Source organism: Syngnathus floridae, unplaced genomic scaffold (assembly GCF_059516105.1).
Source record: "Syngnathus floridae isolate MCC-2025c unplaced genomic scaffold, RoL_Sflo_1.0 HiC_scaffold_98, whole genome shotgun sequence".
Taxonomy (NCBI): domain Eukaryota; kingdom Metazoa; phylum Chordata; class Actinopteri; order Syngnathiformes; family Syngnathidae; genus Syngnathus; species Syngnathus floridae.
The window spans coordinates 39,186-53,981 of NW_028284126.1; the positions used below are offsets into that span (position 1 = coordinate 39,186).

At 43.9% G+C, this 14,796-nt stretch overlaps 1 protein-coding gene across 1 annotated transcript; it reads right to left on the minus strand.

Annotated features, from left to right (window-relative positions):
* Window positions 1-272: 272 nt before the first annotated feature.
* LOC148377716 (uncharacterized) lies at window positions 273-14,565 on the minus strand. The gene is made up of 12 exons (XM_088368160.1): window positions 14,474-14,565; window positions 14,250-14,296; window positions 14,049-14,126; window positions 12,314-12,484; window positions 12,113-12,190; window positions 10,378-10,548; window positions 10,177-10,254; window positions 8,244-8,332; window positions 1,510-1,539; window positions 1,152-1,319; window positions 963-1,039; window positions 273-495 (listed from the first exon to the last, which is right to left on the minus strand). Exons 3-10 carry the CDS (start codon window positions 14,049-14,051, stop codon window positions 1,292-1,294), a joined length of 648 nt encoding a protein of 215 aa, XP_088224286.1. The 5' UTR covers window positions 14,052-14,126; window positions 14,250-14,296; window positions 14,474-14,565; the 3' UTR covers window positions 273-495; window positions 963-1,039; window positions 1,152-1,291.
* Between the last annotated feature and the right edge of the window lie 231 nt (window positions 14,566-14,796).

Consider the following 14,796-nt stretch of genomic DNA (forward strand, 5'->3'; position numbering starts at 1 on the left):
GCTATCCTGATGGCACGGTTCAAGTTGGCTCTCGCTGTCCTCAGTGTCTCCTTGTCGCCAGACTTGAAGGCAGAGTTCCGCGCTCGTAGCGTTTGACGTACCTCCTCAGTCATCCAGGGTCGTTGGTTGCCCCGGGTGATGATATTCTTAGTGGTGCTGACGTCCTCGGTGCATTTGTTGATGTAGGCTGACACAGTCATGGCACACGCATGTCTAATCTACATCGGGAAAACTGGGAGGGAGGGAGGGAGGCAGGCAGGGAGGCAGGCAGGGAGGCAGGCAGGGAGGCAGGCAGTGTCTGTCTGTTGAGGTTTTCACCTTGTTCTTCTCCTGCTGAAGTTCTAACTGGACGTCCATCAGTTTGGTTCTCAGCTCGTCATTGGCGGCCTGAAGGGCGTCCGTTCGCTCCGCCTTGGCCCGCCCTGCCGGAGCTCGTTTGGACATCTCTTACTCGAGTCTCGCCCGGTCGTCAGTCAGAGATCACAACATTTGTACCTGGAGAGCACAAACGCAGCGCTGTTTTCCACTGGCTTCGAACTCAACTTCAATCGGTACCGTAACTTACAACATCATAAACATAGAACTAGCTTGACTTATTCATTGAATAAATGCATTTGGTTCTTCAAAACTGCATCACGCAACATAGCGTGACCGAGACGGCCGTTATCCACCTGCGTGAAGTTATTTGGTGAAATGAATGAGATGTTTAAGACACCATCGTTCTGTCTCTATGTAGATGAAGGTAAATAATCGATTGCTGAAGGTCCAAAGGTGTTGTGATAAACAAATAAACATATTAGTGATTAGTGACATATTTGTGATAAACATATTAGGCAGGATAATCACATATGTTAACGTGACTGCCCACACTGTATTTATTTATGGTTATTTGTTAAATCGAGTACTGTTAGACATGAAATAGGAAGTGTTTAACATAAATGGAAGACGAAAGGGGTACTCACCATTGTAGCTCCTGCTGGTCAATGATACGAGCCTCTTCTTGCAGTGGAAAACATACAGCCAACAAACACCGTGGAACCTAAAGGAATGAAATTAAACATTAACATTTAGCCTCAACCAACATTCACAGATACAACGCAACGCAAACTACACAAACGTAAATCTTTTTAAACACAATGAGTTGTACTTACCGTGTACGCTCTAGACGGTCCACTTGCAAGCGGAAAATAAAGATATTTCTGTTGATAATCGTCGTGTTTGTATCCGGTGTCTCGCTCAAGGCCATTGCGCCCACAGATTTGAATTTTGGCGAGAGTTCAGCCTATTGACGTCATTTCCGCGGTGTAATACCCGTATATCTGAAACGGCAAAGTTAAGAGTAGAGTTAAATAAAGTTTTTAGTCAACGCAATAATTTACAACCGTTGACCAGTCGAAATAATCGTCGAAATTTGGCGTCTGTGGCTGGAAGCAGACGCCGAGTTCGACATTCCTCCCAAACGCCACACTCCCTTGCTTTTCAGGGCTAAAAAAAAACAGTTGTAATTACCTTGAACGCTCTAGACGGTCAAGTTGCAAGCTGAAAACAAAAATATTTGCCTTGTTAGTCATCGTGTTACTAACAGCTGTGTCTTGTTTGCCAGAACTGCCGCTTTCCTACTTCCTGTTGCAAGCCACGCCCACGGATTATAATTTTGCCGTGAGTTCCGCCTATTGACGTCATGTCCGCGTCACATGACTGCGACGTAATATTATCTAAAACTGTTTGTGCGGTATTGTGTTGTTCTGTGCGGTATTGTGTTATTCTGTGCGGCGTCGTGTTGTTCTGTGCGGCGTCGTGTTGTTCAGTGCGACGTCGTGTTGTTCAGTGCGGCATGGTGTTGTTCAGTGCGGCATGGTGTTGTTCAGTGCGGCATGGTGTTGTTCAGTGCGGCATAATGTTGTTCAGTGCGGCATAATGTTGTTCAGTGCGGCATGGTGTTGTTCAGTGCGGCATGGTGTTGTTCAGTGCGGCATGGTGTTGTTCAGTGCGGCATAATGTTGTTCAGTGCGCCATAATGTTGTTCAGTGCGGCATGGTGTTGTTCAGTGCGGGATGGTGTTGTTCAGTGCAGGATGGTGTTGTTCAGTGCGGCATGGTGTTGTTCAATGCGGCATGGTGTTGTTCAGTGCGGGATGGTGTTGTTCAGTGCGGCATGGTGTTGTTCAGTGCGGCATAATGTTGTTCAGTGCGGCATGGTGTTGTTCAGTGCGGCATGGTGTTGTTCAGTGCGGCATGGTGTTGTTCAGTGCGGAATGGTGTTGTTCAGTGCGGCATGGTGTTGTTCAGTCCGGGATGGTGTTGTTCAATGCGGGATGGTGTTGTTCAGTGCGGGGTGGTGTTGTTCAGTGCGGGATGGTGTTGTTCAGTGCGGCATGGTGTTGTTCAATGCGGCATGGTGTTGTTCAGTGCGGGATGGTGTTGTTCATTGCGGCATGGTGTTGTTCAGTGCGGCATGGTGTTGTTCAGTGCGGCATGGTGTTGTTCAGTGCGGCATGGTGTTGTTCAGTGCGGCATGGTGTTGTTCAGTGCGGAATGGTGTTGTTCAGTGCGGCATGGTGTTGTTCAGTCCGGGATGGTGTTGTTCAATGCGGGATCGTGTTGTTCAGTGCGGGGTGGTGTTGTTCAGTGCGGGATGGTGTTGTTCAGTGCGGCATGGTGTTGTTCAATGCGGCATGGTGTTGTTCAGTGCGGGATGGTGTTGTTCATTGCGGCATGGTGTTGTTCAGTGCGGCATGGTGTTGTTCAGTGCGGCATGGTGTTGTTCAGTGTGGCATGGTGTTGTTCAGTGCGGCATAATGTTGTTCAGTGCGGCATAGTGTTGTTCAGTGTGGAAAGGTGTTGTTCAGTGCAGGATGGTGTTGTTCAGTGCGGCATGGTGTTGTTCAATGCAGGATCGTGTTGTTCAGTGCAGCATAATGTTGTTCAGTGCAGCATGGTGTTGTTCAGTGCGGCATGGTGTTGTTCAATGCGGCATGGTGTTGTTCACTGCGGGATGGTGTTGTTCAATGCGGGATCGTGTTGTTCAGTGCGGCATAATGTTGTTCAGTGCAGCATGGTGTTGTTCAGTGCGGCATGGTGTTGTTCAGTGCGACATAATGTTGTTTAGTGCGGCATAATGTTGTTCAGTGCGGCATAATGTTGTTCAGTGCGGCATGGTGTTGTTCAGTGCGGCATGGTGTTGTTCAGTGCGGCATGGTGTTGTTCAGTGCAGGATGGTGTTGTTCAGTGCGGCATGGTGTTGTTCAATGCGGCATGGTGTTGTTCAGTGCGGAATGGTGTTGTTCAGTGCAGGATGGTGTTGTTCAGTGCGGCATGGTGTTGTTCAGTGCGGAATGGTGTTGTTCAGTGCGGCATGGTGTTGTTCAGTGCGGCATGGTGTTGTTCAGTGCAGGATGGTGTTGTTCAATGCGGGATCGTGTTGTTCAGTGCGGCATGGTGTTGTTCAGTGCGGCATGGTGTTGTTCAGTGCGGCATAATGTTGTTCAGTGCGGCATGGTGTTGTTCAGTGCGGCATGGTGTTGTTCAGTGCGGCATGGTGTTGTTCAGTGCGGCATGGTGTTGTTCAGTGCGGCATAATGTTGTCCAGTGCGCCATAATGTTGTTCAGTGCGGCATGGTGTTGTTTAGTGCGGGATGGTGTTGTTCAGTGCGGGATGTTGTTGTTCAGTGCGGCATGGTGTTGTTCAGTGCGGAATGGTGTTGTTCAGTGCGGCATGGTGTTGTTCAGTGCGGGATGTTGTTGTTCAATGCGGGATCGTGTTGTTCAGTGCGGGGTGGTGTTGTTCAGTGCAGGATGGTGTTGTTCAGTGCAGGATGGTGTTGTTCAGTGCGGCATGGTGTTGTTCAATGCAGGATCGTGTTGTTCAGTGCAGCATAATGTTGTTCAGTGCAGCATGGTGTTGTTCAGTGCGGCATGGTGTTGTTCAATGCGGCATGGTGTTGTTCAGTGCGGGATGGTGTTGTTCAGTGCGGCATGGTGTTTTTCAGTGCGGCATAATGTTGTTCAGTGCGGCATGGTGTTGTTCAGTGCGGCATGGTGTTGTTCAGTGCAGGATGGTGTTGTTCAGTGCGGCATGGTGTTGTTCAATGCAGGATCGTGTTGTTCAGTGCAGCATAATATTGTTCAGTGCAGCATGGTGTTGTTCAGTGCGGCATGGTGTTGTTCAATGCGGCATGGTGTTGTTCACTGCGGGATGGTGTTGTTCAATGCGGGATCGTGTTGTTCAGTGCGGCATAATGTTGTTCAGTGCAGCATGGTGTTGTTCAGTGCGGCATGGTGTTGTTCAGTGCGACATAATGTTGTTTAGTGCGGCATAATGTTGTTCAGTGCGGCATAATGTTGTTCAGTGCGGCATGGTGTTGTTCAGTGCGGCATGGTGTTGTTCAGTGCGGCATGGTGTTGTTCAGTGCAGGATGGTGTTGTTCAGTGCGGCATGGTGTTGTTTAATGCGGCATGGTGTTGTTCAGTGCGGGATGGTGTTGTTCAGTGCAGGATGGTGTCGTTCAGTGCGGCATGGTGTTGTTCAGTGCGGAATGGTGTTGTTCAGTGCGGCATGGTGTTGTTCAGTGCGGCATGGTGTTGTTCAGTGCAGGATGGTGTTGTTCAATGCGGGATCGTGTTGTTCAGTGCGGCATGGTGTTGTTCAGTGCGGCATGGTGTTGTTCAGTGCGGCATAATGTTGTTCAGTGCGGCATGGTGTTGTTCAGTGCGGCATGGTGTTGTTCAGTGCGGCATGGTGTTGTTCAGTGCGGCATGGTGTTGTTCAGTGCGGCATAATGTTGTCCAGTGCGCCATAATGTTGTTCAGTGCGGCATGGTGTTGTTTAGTGCGGGATGGTGTTGTTCAGTGCAGGATGGTGTTGTTCAGTGCGGCATGGTGTTGTTCAATGCGGCATGGTGTTGTTCAGTGCGGGATGGTGTTGTTCAGTGCGGCATGGTGTTGTTCAGTGCGGCATAATGTTGTTCAGTGCGGCATGGTGTTGTTCAGTGCGGCATGGTGTTGTTCAGTGCGGCATGGTGTTGTTCAGTGCGGCATGGTGTTGTTCAGTGCGGAATGGTGTTGTTCAGTGCGGCATGGTGTTGTTCAGTGCGGGATGGTGTTCAATGCGGGATCGTGTTGTTCAGTGCGGGGTGGTGTTGTTCAGTGCAGGATGGTGTTGTTCAGTGCAGGATGGTGTTGTTCAGTGCGGCATGGTGTTGTTCAATGCAGGATCGTGTTGTTCAGTGCAGCATAATGTTGTTCAGTGCAGCATGGTGTTGTTCAGTGCAGGATCGTGTTGTTCAGTGCAGCATAATGTTGTTCAGTGCAGCATGGTGTTGTTCAGTGCGGCATGGTGTTGTTCAATGCGGCATGGTGTTGTTCAGTGCGGGATGGTGTTGTTCAGTGCGGCATGGTGTTTTTCAGTGCGGCATAATGTTGTTCAGTGCGGCATGGTGTTGTTCAGTGCGGCATGGTGTTGTTCAGTGCGACATAATGTTGTTCAGTGCGGCATAATGTTGTTCAGTGCGGCATGGTGTTGTTCAGTGCGGCATGGTGTTGTTCAGTGCGGCATGGTGTTGTTCAGTGCGGCATGGTGTTGTTCAGTGCAGGATGGTGTTGTTCAGTGCAGGATGGTGTTGTTCAGTGCAGGATGGTGTTGTTCAGTGCGGGATGGTGTTGTTCAGTGCGGGATGGTGTTGTTCAGTGCGGCATGGTGTTGTTCAGTGCGGAATGGTGTTGTTCAGTGCGGCATGGTGTTGTTCAGTGCGGCATGGTGTTGTTCAGTGCAGGATGGTGTTGTTCAATGCGGGATGGTGTTGTTCAGTGCGGGATGGTGTTGTTCAGTGCAGGATGGTGTTGTTCAGTGCGGCATGGTGTTGTTCAATGCGGCATGGTGTTGTTCAGTGCAGGATGGTGTTGTTCAGTGCGGCATGGTGTTGTTCAATGCGGCATGGTGTTGTTCAATGCGGCATGGTGTTGTTCAGTGCGGCATGGTGTTGTTCAGTGCGGCATGGTGTTGTTCAGTGCAGCGTAATGTTGTTCAGTGCGGCATGGTGTTGTTCAGTGCGGAATGGTGTTGTTCAGTGCGGCATGGTGTTGTTCAGTGCAGGATGGTGTTGTTCAGTGCGGCATGGTGTTGCTCAGTGCGGCATGGTGTTGTTCAGTGCGGGATGGTGTTGTTCATTGCGGCATGGTGTTGTTCATTGCGGCATGGTGTTGTTCAGTGCGGCATGGTGTTGTTCAGTGCGGCATAATGTTGTTCAGTGCGCCATAATGTTGTTCAGTGCGGCATGGTGTTGTTCAGTGCGGGATGGTGTTGTTCAGTGCAGGATGGTGTTGTTCAGTGCGGCATGGTGTTGTTCAGTGCGGCATGGTGTTGTTCAGTGCGGCATAATGTTGTTCAGTGCGGCATAATGTTGTTCAGTGCGGGATGGTGTTGTTCATTGCGGCATGGTGTTGTTCAGTGCGGCATGGTGTTGTTCAGTGCGGCATGGTGTTGTTCAGTGCGGGATGGTGTTGTTCAGTGCAGGATGGTGTTGTTCAGTGCGGCATGGTGTTGTTCAGTGCGGGATGGTGTTCAATGCGGGATCGTGTTGTTCAGTGCGGGGTGGTGTTGTTCAGTGCAGGATGGTGTTGTTCAGTGCAGGATGGTGTTGTTCAGTGCGGCATGGTGTTGTTCAATGCAGGATCGTGTTGTTCAGTGCAGCATAATGTTGTTCAGTGCAGCATGGTGTTGTTCAGTGCGGCATGGTGTTGTTCAATGCGGCATGGTGTTGTTCAGTGCGGGATGGTGTTGTTCAGTGCGGCATGGTGTTTTTCAGTGCGGCATAATGTTGTTCAGTGCGGCATGGTGTTGTTCAGTGCGGCATGGTGTTGTTCAGTGCGACATAATGTTGTTCAGTGCGGCATAATGTTGTTCAGTGCGGCATGGTGTTGTTCAGTGCGGCATGGTGTTGTTCAGTGCGGCATGGTGTTGTTCAGTGCGGCATGGTGTTGTTCAGTGCAGGATGGTGTTGTTCAGTGCAGGATGGTGTTGTTCAATGCGGCATGGTGTTGTTCAGTGCGGGATGGTGTTGTTCAGTGCAGGATGGTGTTGTTCAGTGCGGCATGGTGTTGTTCAGTGCGGAATGGTGTTGTTCAGTGCGGCATGGTGTTGTTCAGTGCGGCATGGTGTTGTTCAGTGCAGGATGGTGTTGTTCAATGCGGGATGGTGTTGTTCAGTGCGGGATGGTGTTGTTCAGTGCAGGATGGTGTTGTTCAATGCGGCATGGTGTTGTTCAGTGCGGCATGGTGTTGTTCATTTCGGCATAATGTTGTTCAGTGCGGCATAATGTTGTTTAGTGCGGCATGGTGTTGTTCAGTGCGGGATGGTGTTGTTCAGTGCGTTATAATGTTGTTCAGTGCGGCATGGTGTTGTTCAGTGCGGCATGGTGTTGTTCAGTGCGGCATGGTGTTGTTCAGTGCGGCATAATGTTGTTCAGTGCGGCATAATGTTGTTCAGTGCGGCATGGTGTTGTTCAGTGCGGGATGGTGTTGTTCAGTGCGGGATGGTGTTGTTCAGTGCGGCATGGTGTTCAATGCGGAATGGTGTTGTTCAGTGCAGGATGGTGTTGTTCAGTGCGGCATGGTGTTGTTCAGTGCGGCATAATGTTGTTCAGTGCGGCATGGTGTTGTTCAGTGCGGCATGGTGTTGTTCAGTGCGGCATGGTGTTGTTCAGTGCGGCATAATGTTGTTCAGTGCGGCATGGTGTTGTTCAGTGCGGCATGGTGATGTTCAGTGCGGCATAATGTTCAGTGCGGCATAATGTTGTTCAGTGCGGCATGGTGTTGTTCAGTGCGGGATGGTGTTGTTCAGTGCAGGATGGTGTTGTTCAGTGCGGCATGGTGTTCAGTGCGGGATGGTGTCTTTCAGTGCGGCATGGTGTCGTTCAGTGCGGCATGGTGTCTTTCAGTGCGGCATGGTGTTGTTCAGTGAGGCATGGTGTTGTTCAGTGCGGCATGGTGTTGTTTAGTGCGGCATGGGGTTGTTCAGTGCGGGATGGTGTTGTTCAGTGTGGCATGGTGTTCAGTGCGGCATGGTGTTGTTCAGTGCGGTATCGTGTTGTTCAGTGCGGTATCGTGTTTCTCAGTGCGGTATCGTGTTGTTCAGTGCAGTATCGTTGTGTTGTTCGTATTGTGTTTAACACTTAGCCTCTAACACTTAGCCTCTAACACTTAGCCTCTAGCATCTAGAAGGTAAATAAATAGGAAGGAAGGACTCACCGGTGACGTCTTCGCCCACGTCCAAGCGTTGTACTTTGTATTTTCATCCTTCTGACAGTGGAAAACATAGCCAACAAACACCGTGGAACCTAAACGAATGAAAGAAAACTATCATTTGGCCACAACCAACATTCACAGATACAACACAATGTGACGTGCGGGGTTGAGGTTAAAGGTTGAGTGAAGGGCCCTCGTTTTAAACTACTTTTTTGAAAAGGATTGGGAACAAGTAAGACGTATTTAATTTATTTAATGGGAAGTAGTAAGAGCTATTGAATTTAATCTATGTATTATATTCTATTGTATTGTATTCTGTTGTATTCTTTTGGATTGTATTCACACTAACCCCACTAAAACTTCAGCCCACAAAAACTCGCCTCTGGCGCCTAGCCTCTGGCACTTAGCCTCTAACACTTAGCCTTTAACACTTAGCCTTTAACACTTAGCCTTTAACACTTAGCCTAGAAGGTGAATAAATAGGGTTAAAGGTTGAGTGAAGGGACCTCGTTTTAAACTACTTTTTTGTAAAGGAGTGGGAACAAGTAAGACGTATTTAATTTATTTAATGGGAAGTAGTAAGACTTATTAAATTTATTTAATCTACTTTTCTTCCCAGGCAAAATTTGATGTGCTGCAATTCCAAATTTCCAAAGTGAATGAAGGAATGAAGTCCTTTAAATTATGATTTTGTATAAATACTAGGCATTAACACAAAATCGACGGCACAAAATGGGCAGACTTTACTTGTTTGAAAAGGACTGGTTACAAGACAGACTTTTTTAATTTATTTAATGGGAAGAAGACTTATTTAGTTTAATTGATCTATTTTTGTTCCCTGGCAAAATTCGATTTGCTGCAATTCCAAATTTCCAAAGTGAATGAAGGAAAGAAGTCGTTTAAATTATGATTTTGTTTAAATACTAGGCATAGACACAAAATCTACGGCACAAAATGGGCAGACTTTACTTGTTTGAAGAGGACTGGTTACAAGACAGACTTTTCTGATTTATTTAATGGGAAGAAGACTTATTTAGTTTATTTAATCTATTTTTGTTCCCTGGCAAAATTGGATTTGCTGAAATTGTATTTTGCCAAATCTTGCCTTGAGACCTGATAGGAAGTATTAAACGCTTAGTTAAATCAATACAAGTTGGTAATAAGAGCGAGTAATGTTGGTTGAACCGATGAATGAAGGTTGAAAGCAATTTAAATTATGACTTTGTATAAATACTAGATATTAACAGAACATCTACTGCGCGAAATGGGCAGAGTTTACTTGTTTGAGAAGGAGTGGCTTATTCAAAACTAAGATTTATTTAATCTGTTTGTTCCCAGGCAAAATTGGATGTGATGCAATTCCAAATTTCACCACATGATGGTGCCCAATTTTGACTTCATAGGACATATTAAACACTTAGCTTGTTATTATGTTCAAGGTAATCAGATTTGTTTATTATTCTAATGGCCTCTTCAAAACTATTCTGGATTACTACTTTGGATCTATTCTACATTACTTGGCAACAACATACTCTGTAACAGATTAGGCAGTATAATCATATCTGTTAACTTGAGAGTGCCCACACTCAATCTACTTATCGTGATGTGTTAAATCAATTACTGTTAGACATTATTTGTCTGATAATCTACCAAATCTTTGAATTGAAGAATTTGTGATTTAATCAATAGCTTGTTGTTATGTTAAGGGTAATCAGACTTGTATATAATTCTAATGGCCTTCTTTTGAAAACTATTCTGAATTACAACTTTGGATCTTATATTACTTTGCAACAATCTACTCCGTGACAGATTAGGCAGTATAATCACATATGTTAACTTCAGTGCCCACACTGTATTTATTTATGGTTATTTGTTAAATCAAGTACTGTTAGACATGAAATAGGAAGTGTTTAACATAAATGTTATGGCTACTCACCATTGTAGCTCGCTCCTGGTCAATGATACGAGCCTCTTCTTGCAGTGGAAAACTTGCAGCCAACAAACACCGTGGAACCTAAAGGAATGAAATTAAACATTAACATTTCGCCTCGACCAATTTTCACACGTACAACGCAACGCGGCTACACTTCTGCTATTACAAACGTAAATCTCCTTAAACACAATGAGTGTTACTTACCGTGTACGCTCTAGACGGTCCAGTTGCAAGCAGAAAATAAAGATATTTCTGTTGATAATCGTCGCTGCTCAGTGGCTCACGGCCATCGCGCCAACAGATTTGAATTTTGGCGGAGGTTCGGGCAATTACGTCATATCCACGGCACATGACTGCGACGTAATACCCGCTTATCTGAAACGGCAGTTAAAAGTAGAGTTACATCAAGTTTTCTTGGAACCTAAACGAATGAAAGAAAACTATCATTTGGCCACAACCAACATTCACAGATACAACACAACGTGCGGGGTTGGGGTTAAAGATTGAGTGAAGGGCCCTCGTTTTAAACTACTGTTTTGAAAAGGAGTGGGAACAAGTAAGACGTATTTAATTTATTTAATGGGAAGTAGTAAGACTTATTAAATTTATTTAATCTACTTTTCTTCCCAGGCAAAATTTGATGTGCTGCAATTCCAAATTTCCAAAGTGAATGAAGGAATGAAGTCCTTTAAATTATGATTTTGTATAAATACTAGGCATTAACACAAAATCGACGGCACAAAATGGGCAGACTTTACTTGTTTGAAAAGGACTGGTTACAAGACAGACTTTTTTAATTTATTTAATGGGAAGAAGACTTATTTAGTTTAATTGATCTATTTTTGTTCCCTGCCAAAATTCGATTTGCTGCAATTCCAAATTTCCAAAGTGAATGAAGGAAAGAAGTCGTTTAAATTATGATTTTGTTTAAATACTAGGCATAGACACAAAATCTACGGCACAAAATGGGCAGACTTTACTTGTTTGAAGAGGACTGGTTACAAGACAGACTTTTCTGATTTATTTAATGGGAAGAGGACTTATTTAGTTTATTTAATCTATTTTTGTTCCCTGGCAAAATTGGATTTGCTGAAATTGTATTTTGCCAAATCTCGATTTGAGACCTGATAGGAAGTATTAAACGCTTAGTTAAATCAATACAAGTTGGTAATAAGAGCGAGTAATGTTGGTTGAACCGATGAATGAAGGTTGAAAGCAATTTAAATTATGACTTTGTATAAATACTAGATATTAACAGAACATCTACTGCGCAAAATGGGCAGAGTTTACTTGTTTGAGAAGGAGTGGCTTATTCAAAACTAAGATTTATGTAATCTGTTTGTTCCCAGGCAAAATTGGATGTGATGCAATTCCAAATTTCACCACATGATGGTGCCCAATTTTGACTTCATAGGACATATTAAACACTTAGCTTGTTATTCTGTTCAAGGTAATCAGATTTGTTTATCATTCTAATGGCCTCTTCAAAACTATTCTGGATTACTACTTTGGATCTATTCTACATTACTTGGCAACAACATACTCTGTAACAGATTAGGCAGTATAATCACATATGTTAACTTGAGAGTGCCCACACTCAATCTACTTATCGTGATGTGTTAAATCAATTACTGTTAGACATTATTTGTCTGATAATCTACCAAATCTTTGAATTGAAGAATTTGTGATTTAATTAATAGCTTGTTCAGGGTAATCAGACTTGTATATAATTCTAATGGCCTTCTTTTGAAAACTATTCTGAATTACAACTTTGGATCTTATATTACTTTGCAACAATCTACTCCGTGACAGATTAGGCAGTATAATCACATATGTTAACTTCAGTGCCCACACTGTATTTATTTATGGTTATTTGTTAAATCAAGTACTGTTAGACATGAAATAGGAAGTGTTTAACATAAATGTTATGGCTACTCACCATTGTAGCTCGCTCCTGGTCAATGATACGAGCCTCTTCTTGCAGTGGAAAACTTGCAGCCAACAAACACCGTGGAACCTAAAGGAATGAAATTAAACATTAACATTTCGCCTCGACCAATTTTCACACGTACAACGCAACGCGGCTACACTTCTGCTATTACAAACGTAAATCTCCTTAAACACAATGAGTGTTACTTACCGTGTACGCTCTAGACGGTCCAGTTGCAAGCAGAAAATAAAGATATTTCTGTTGATAATCGTCGCTGCTCAGTGGCTCACGGCCATCGCGCCAACAGATTTGAATTTTGGCGGAGGTTCGGGCAATTACGTCATATCCGCGGCATTTGACTGCGACGTAATACCCGCTTATCTGAAACGGCAGTTAAAAGTAGAGTTACATCAAGTTTTCTTGGAACCTAAACGAATGAAAGAAAACTATCATTTGGCCACAACCAACATTCACAGATACAACACAACGTGCGGGGTTGAGGTTAAAGATTGAGTGAAGGGCCCTCGTTTTAAACTACTGTTTTGAAAAGGAGTGGGAACAAGTAAGACGTATTTAATTTATTTAATGGGAAGTAGTAAGACTTATTAAATTTATTTAATCTACTTTTCTTCCCAGGCAAAATTTGATGTGCTGCAATTCCAAATTTCCTAAGTGAATGAAGGAATGAAGTCCTTTAAATTATGATTTTGTATAAATACTAGGCATTAACACAAAATCGACGGCACAAAATGGGCAGACTTTACTTGTTTGAAAAGGACTGGTTACAAGACAGACTTTTTTAATTTATTTAATGGGAAGAAGACTTATTTAGTTTAATTGATCTATTTTTGTTCCCTGCCAAAATTCGATTTGCTGCAATTCCAAATTTCCAAAGTGAATGAAGGAAAGAAGTCGTTTAAATTATGATTTTGTTTAAATACTAGGCATAGACACAAAATCTACGGCACAAAATGGGCAGACTTTACTTGTTTGAAGAGGACTGGTTACAAGACAGACTTTTCTGATTTATTTAATGGGAAGAGGACTTATTTAGTTTATTTAATCTATTTTTGTTCCCTGGCAAAATTGGATTTGCTGAAATTGTATTTTGCCAAATCTCGATTTGAGACCTGATAGGAAGTATTAAACGCTTAGTTAAATCAATACAAGTTGGTAATAAGAGCGAGTAATGTTGGTTGAACCGATGAATGAAGGTTGAAAGCAATTTAAATTATGACTTTGTATAAATACTAGATATTAACAGAACATCTACTGCGCAAAATGGGCAGAGTTTACTTGTTTGAGAAGGAGTGGCTTATTCAAAACTAAGATTTATGTAATCTGTTTGTTCCCAGGCAAAATTGGATGTGATGCAATTCCAAATTTCACCACATGATGGTGCCCAATTTTGACTTCATAGGACATATTAAACACTTAGCTTGTTATTATGTTCAAGGTAATCAGATTTGTTTATCATTCTAATGGCCTCTTCAAAACTATTCTGGATTACTACTTTGGATCTATTCTACATTACTTGGCAACAACATACTCTGTAACAGATTAGGCAGTATAATCACATATGTTAACTTGAGAGTGCCCACACTCAATCTACTTATCGTGATGTGTTAAATCAATTACTGTTAGACATTATTTGTCTGATAATCTACCAAATCTTTGAATTGAAGAATTTGTGATTTAATTAATAGCTTGTTCAGGGTAATCAGACTTGTATATAATTCTAATGGCCTTCTTTTGAAAACTATTCTGAATTACAACTTTGGATCTTATATTACTTTGCAACAATCTACTCGGTGACAGATTAGGCAGTATAATCACATATGTTAACTTCAGTGCCCACACTGTATTTATTTATGGTTATTTGTTAAATCAAGTACTGTTAGACATGAAATAGGAAGTGTTTAACATAAATGTTATGGCTACTCACCATTGTAGCTCGCTCCTGGTCAATGATATGAGCCTCTTCTTGCAGTGGAAAACTTGCAGCCAACAAACACCGTGGAACCTAAAGGAATGAAATTAAACATTAACATTTCGCCCGGACCAACATTCACACGTACAACGCAACGCGGCTACACTTCTGCTATTACAAACGTAAATCTCCTTAAACACAACGAGTGTTACTTACCGTGTACGCTCTAGGCAAAATTGGATGTGATGCAATTCCAAATCTATCTGAAACGGCAGTTAAAAGTAGAGTTACATCAAGTTTTCTTTTTTAATCAACACAATCATTTACAACCGTTGACCAGAAAGAATCGTCGAAATTCGACGTCCCCCACAAACGCCACGCTCACTCGCTTTTCAGGGCAACAAAAGTACTTCTTTTTAAAAACGATGAGTTGTACTTACCGTGTACGCTCTGGACGGTCCAGTTGCAAGCAGAAAATAAAAATATTTCTCTTGTTAGTCGTATGTTACCATCCGCTGTGTCTTTGTCAACATCGCCGCCATTTTCCTACTTCCTGCTGCGAGCCACGCCCACGGATTTAAATTTGGGCGGAAGCTCTTTCCATTGGCGTCGTTTTCGCGTATAGCAAATCCGATTGGTTGGGAAGGGGGCACGGTTATGCAGCCGAGGAGTCCTGTGATCGGTGGGATGTAAAGTAGGCGTCGACGTCACGTCCGCGTCACGTGACCACGACGTGGCAGACGTCAAATAGCAACCGCTGTTT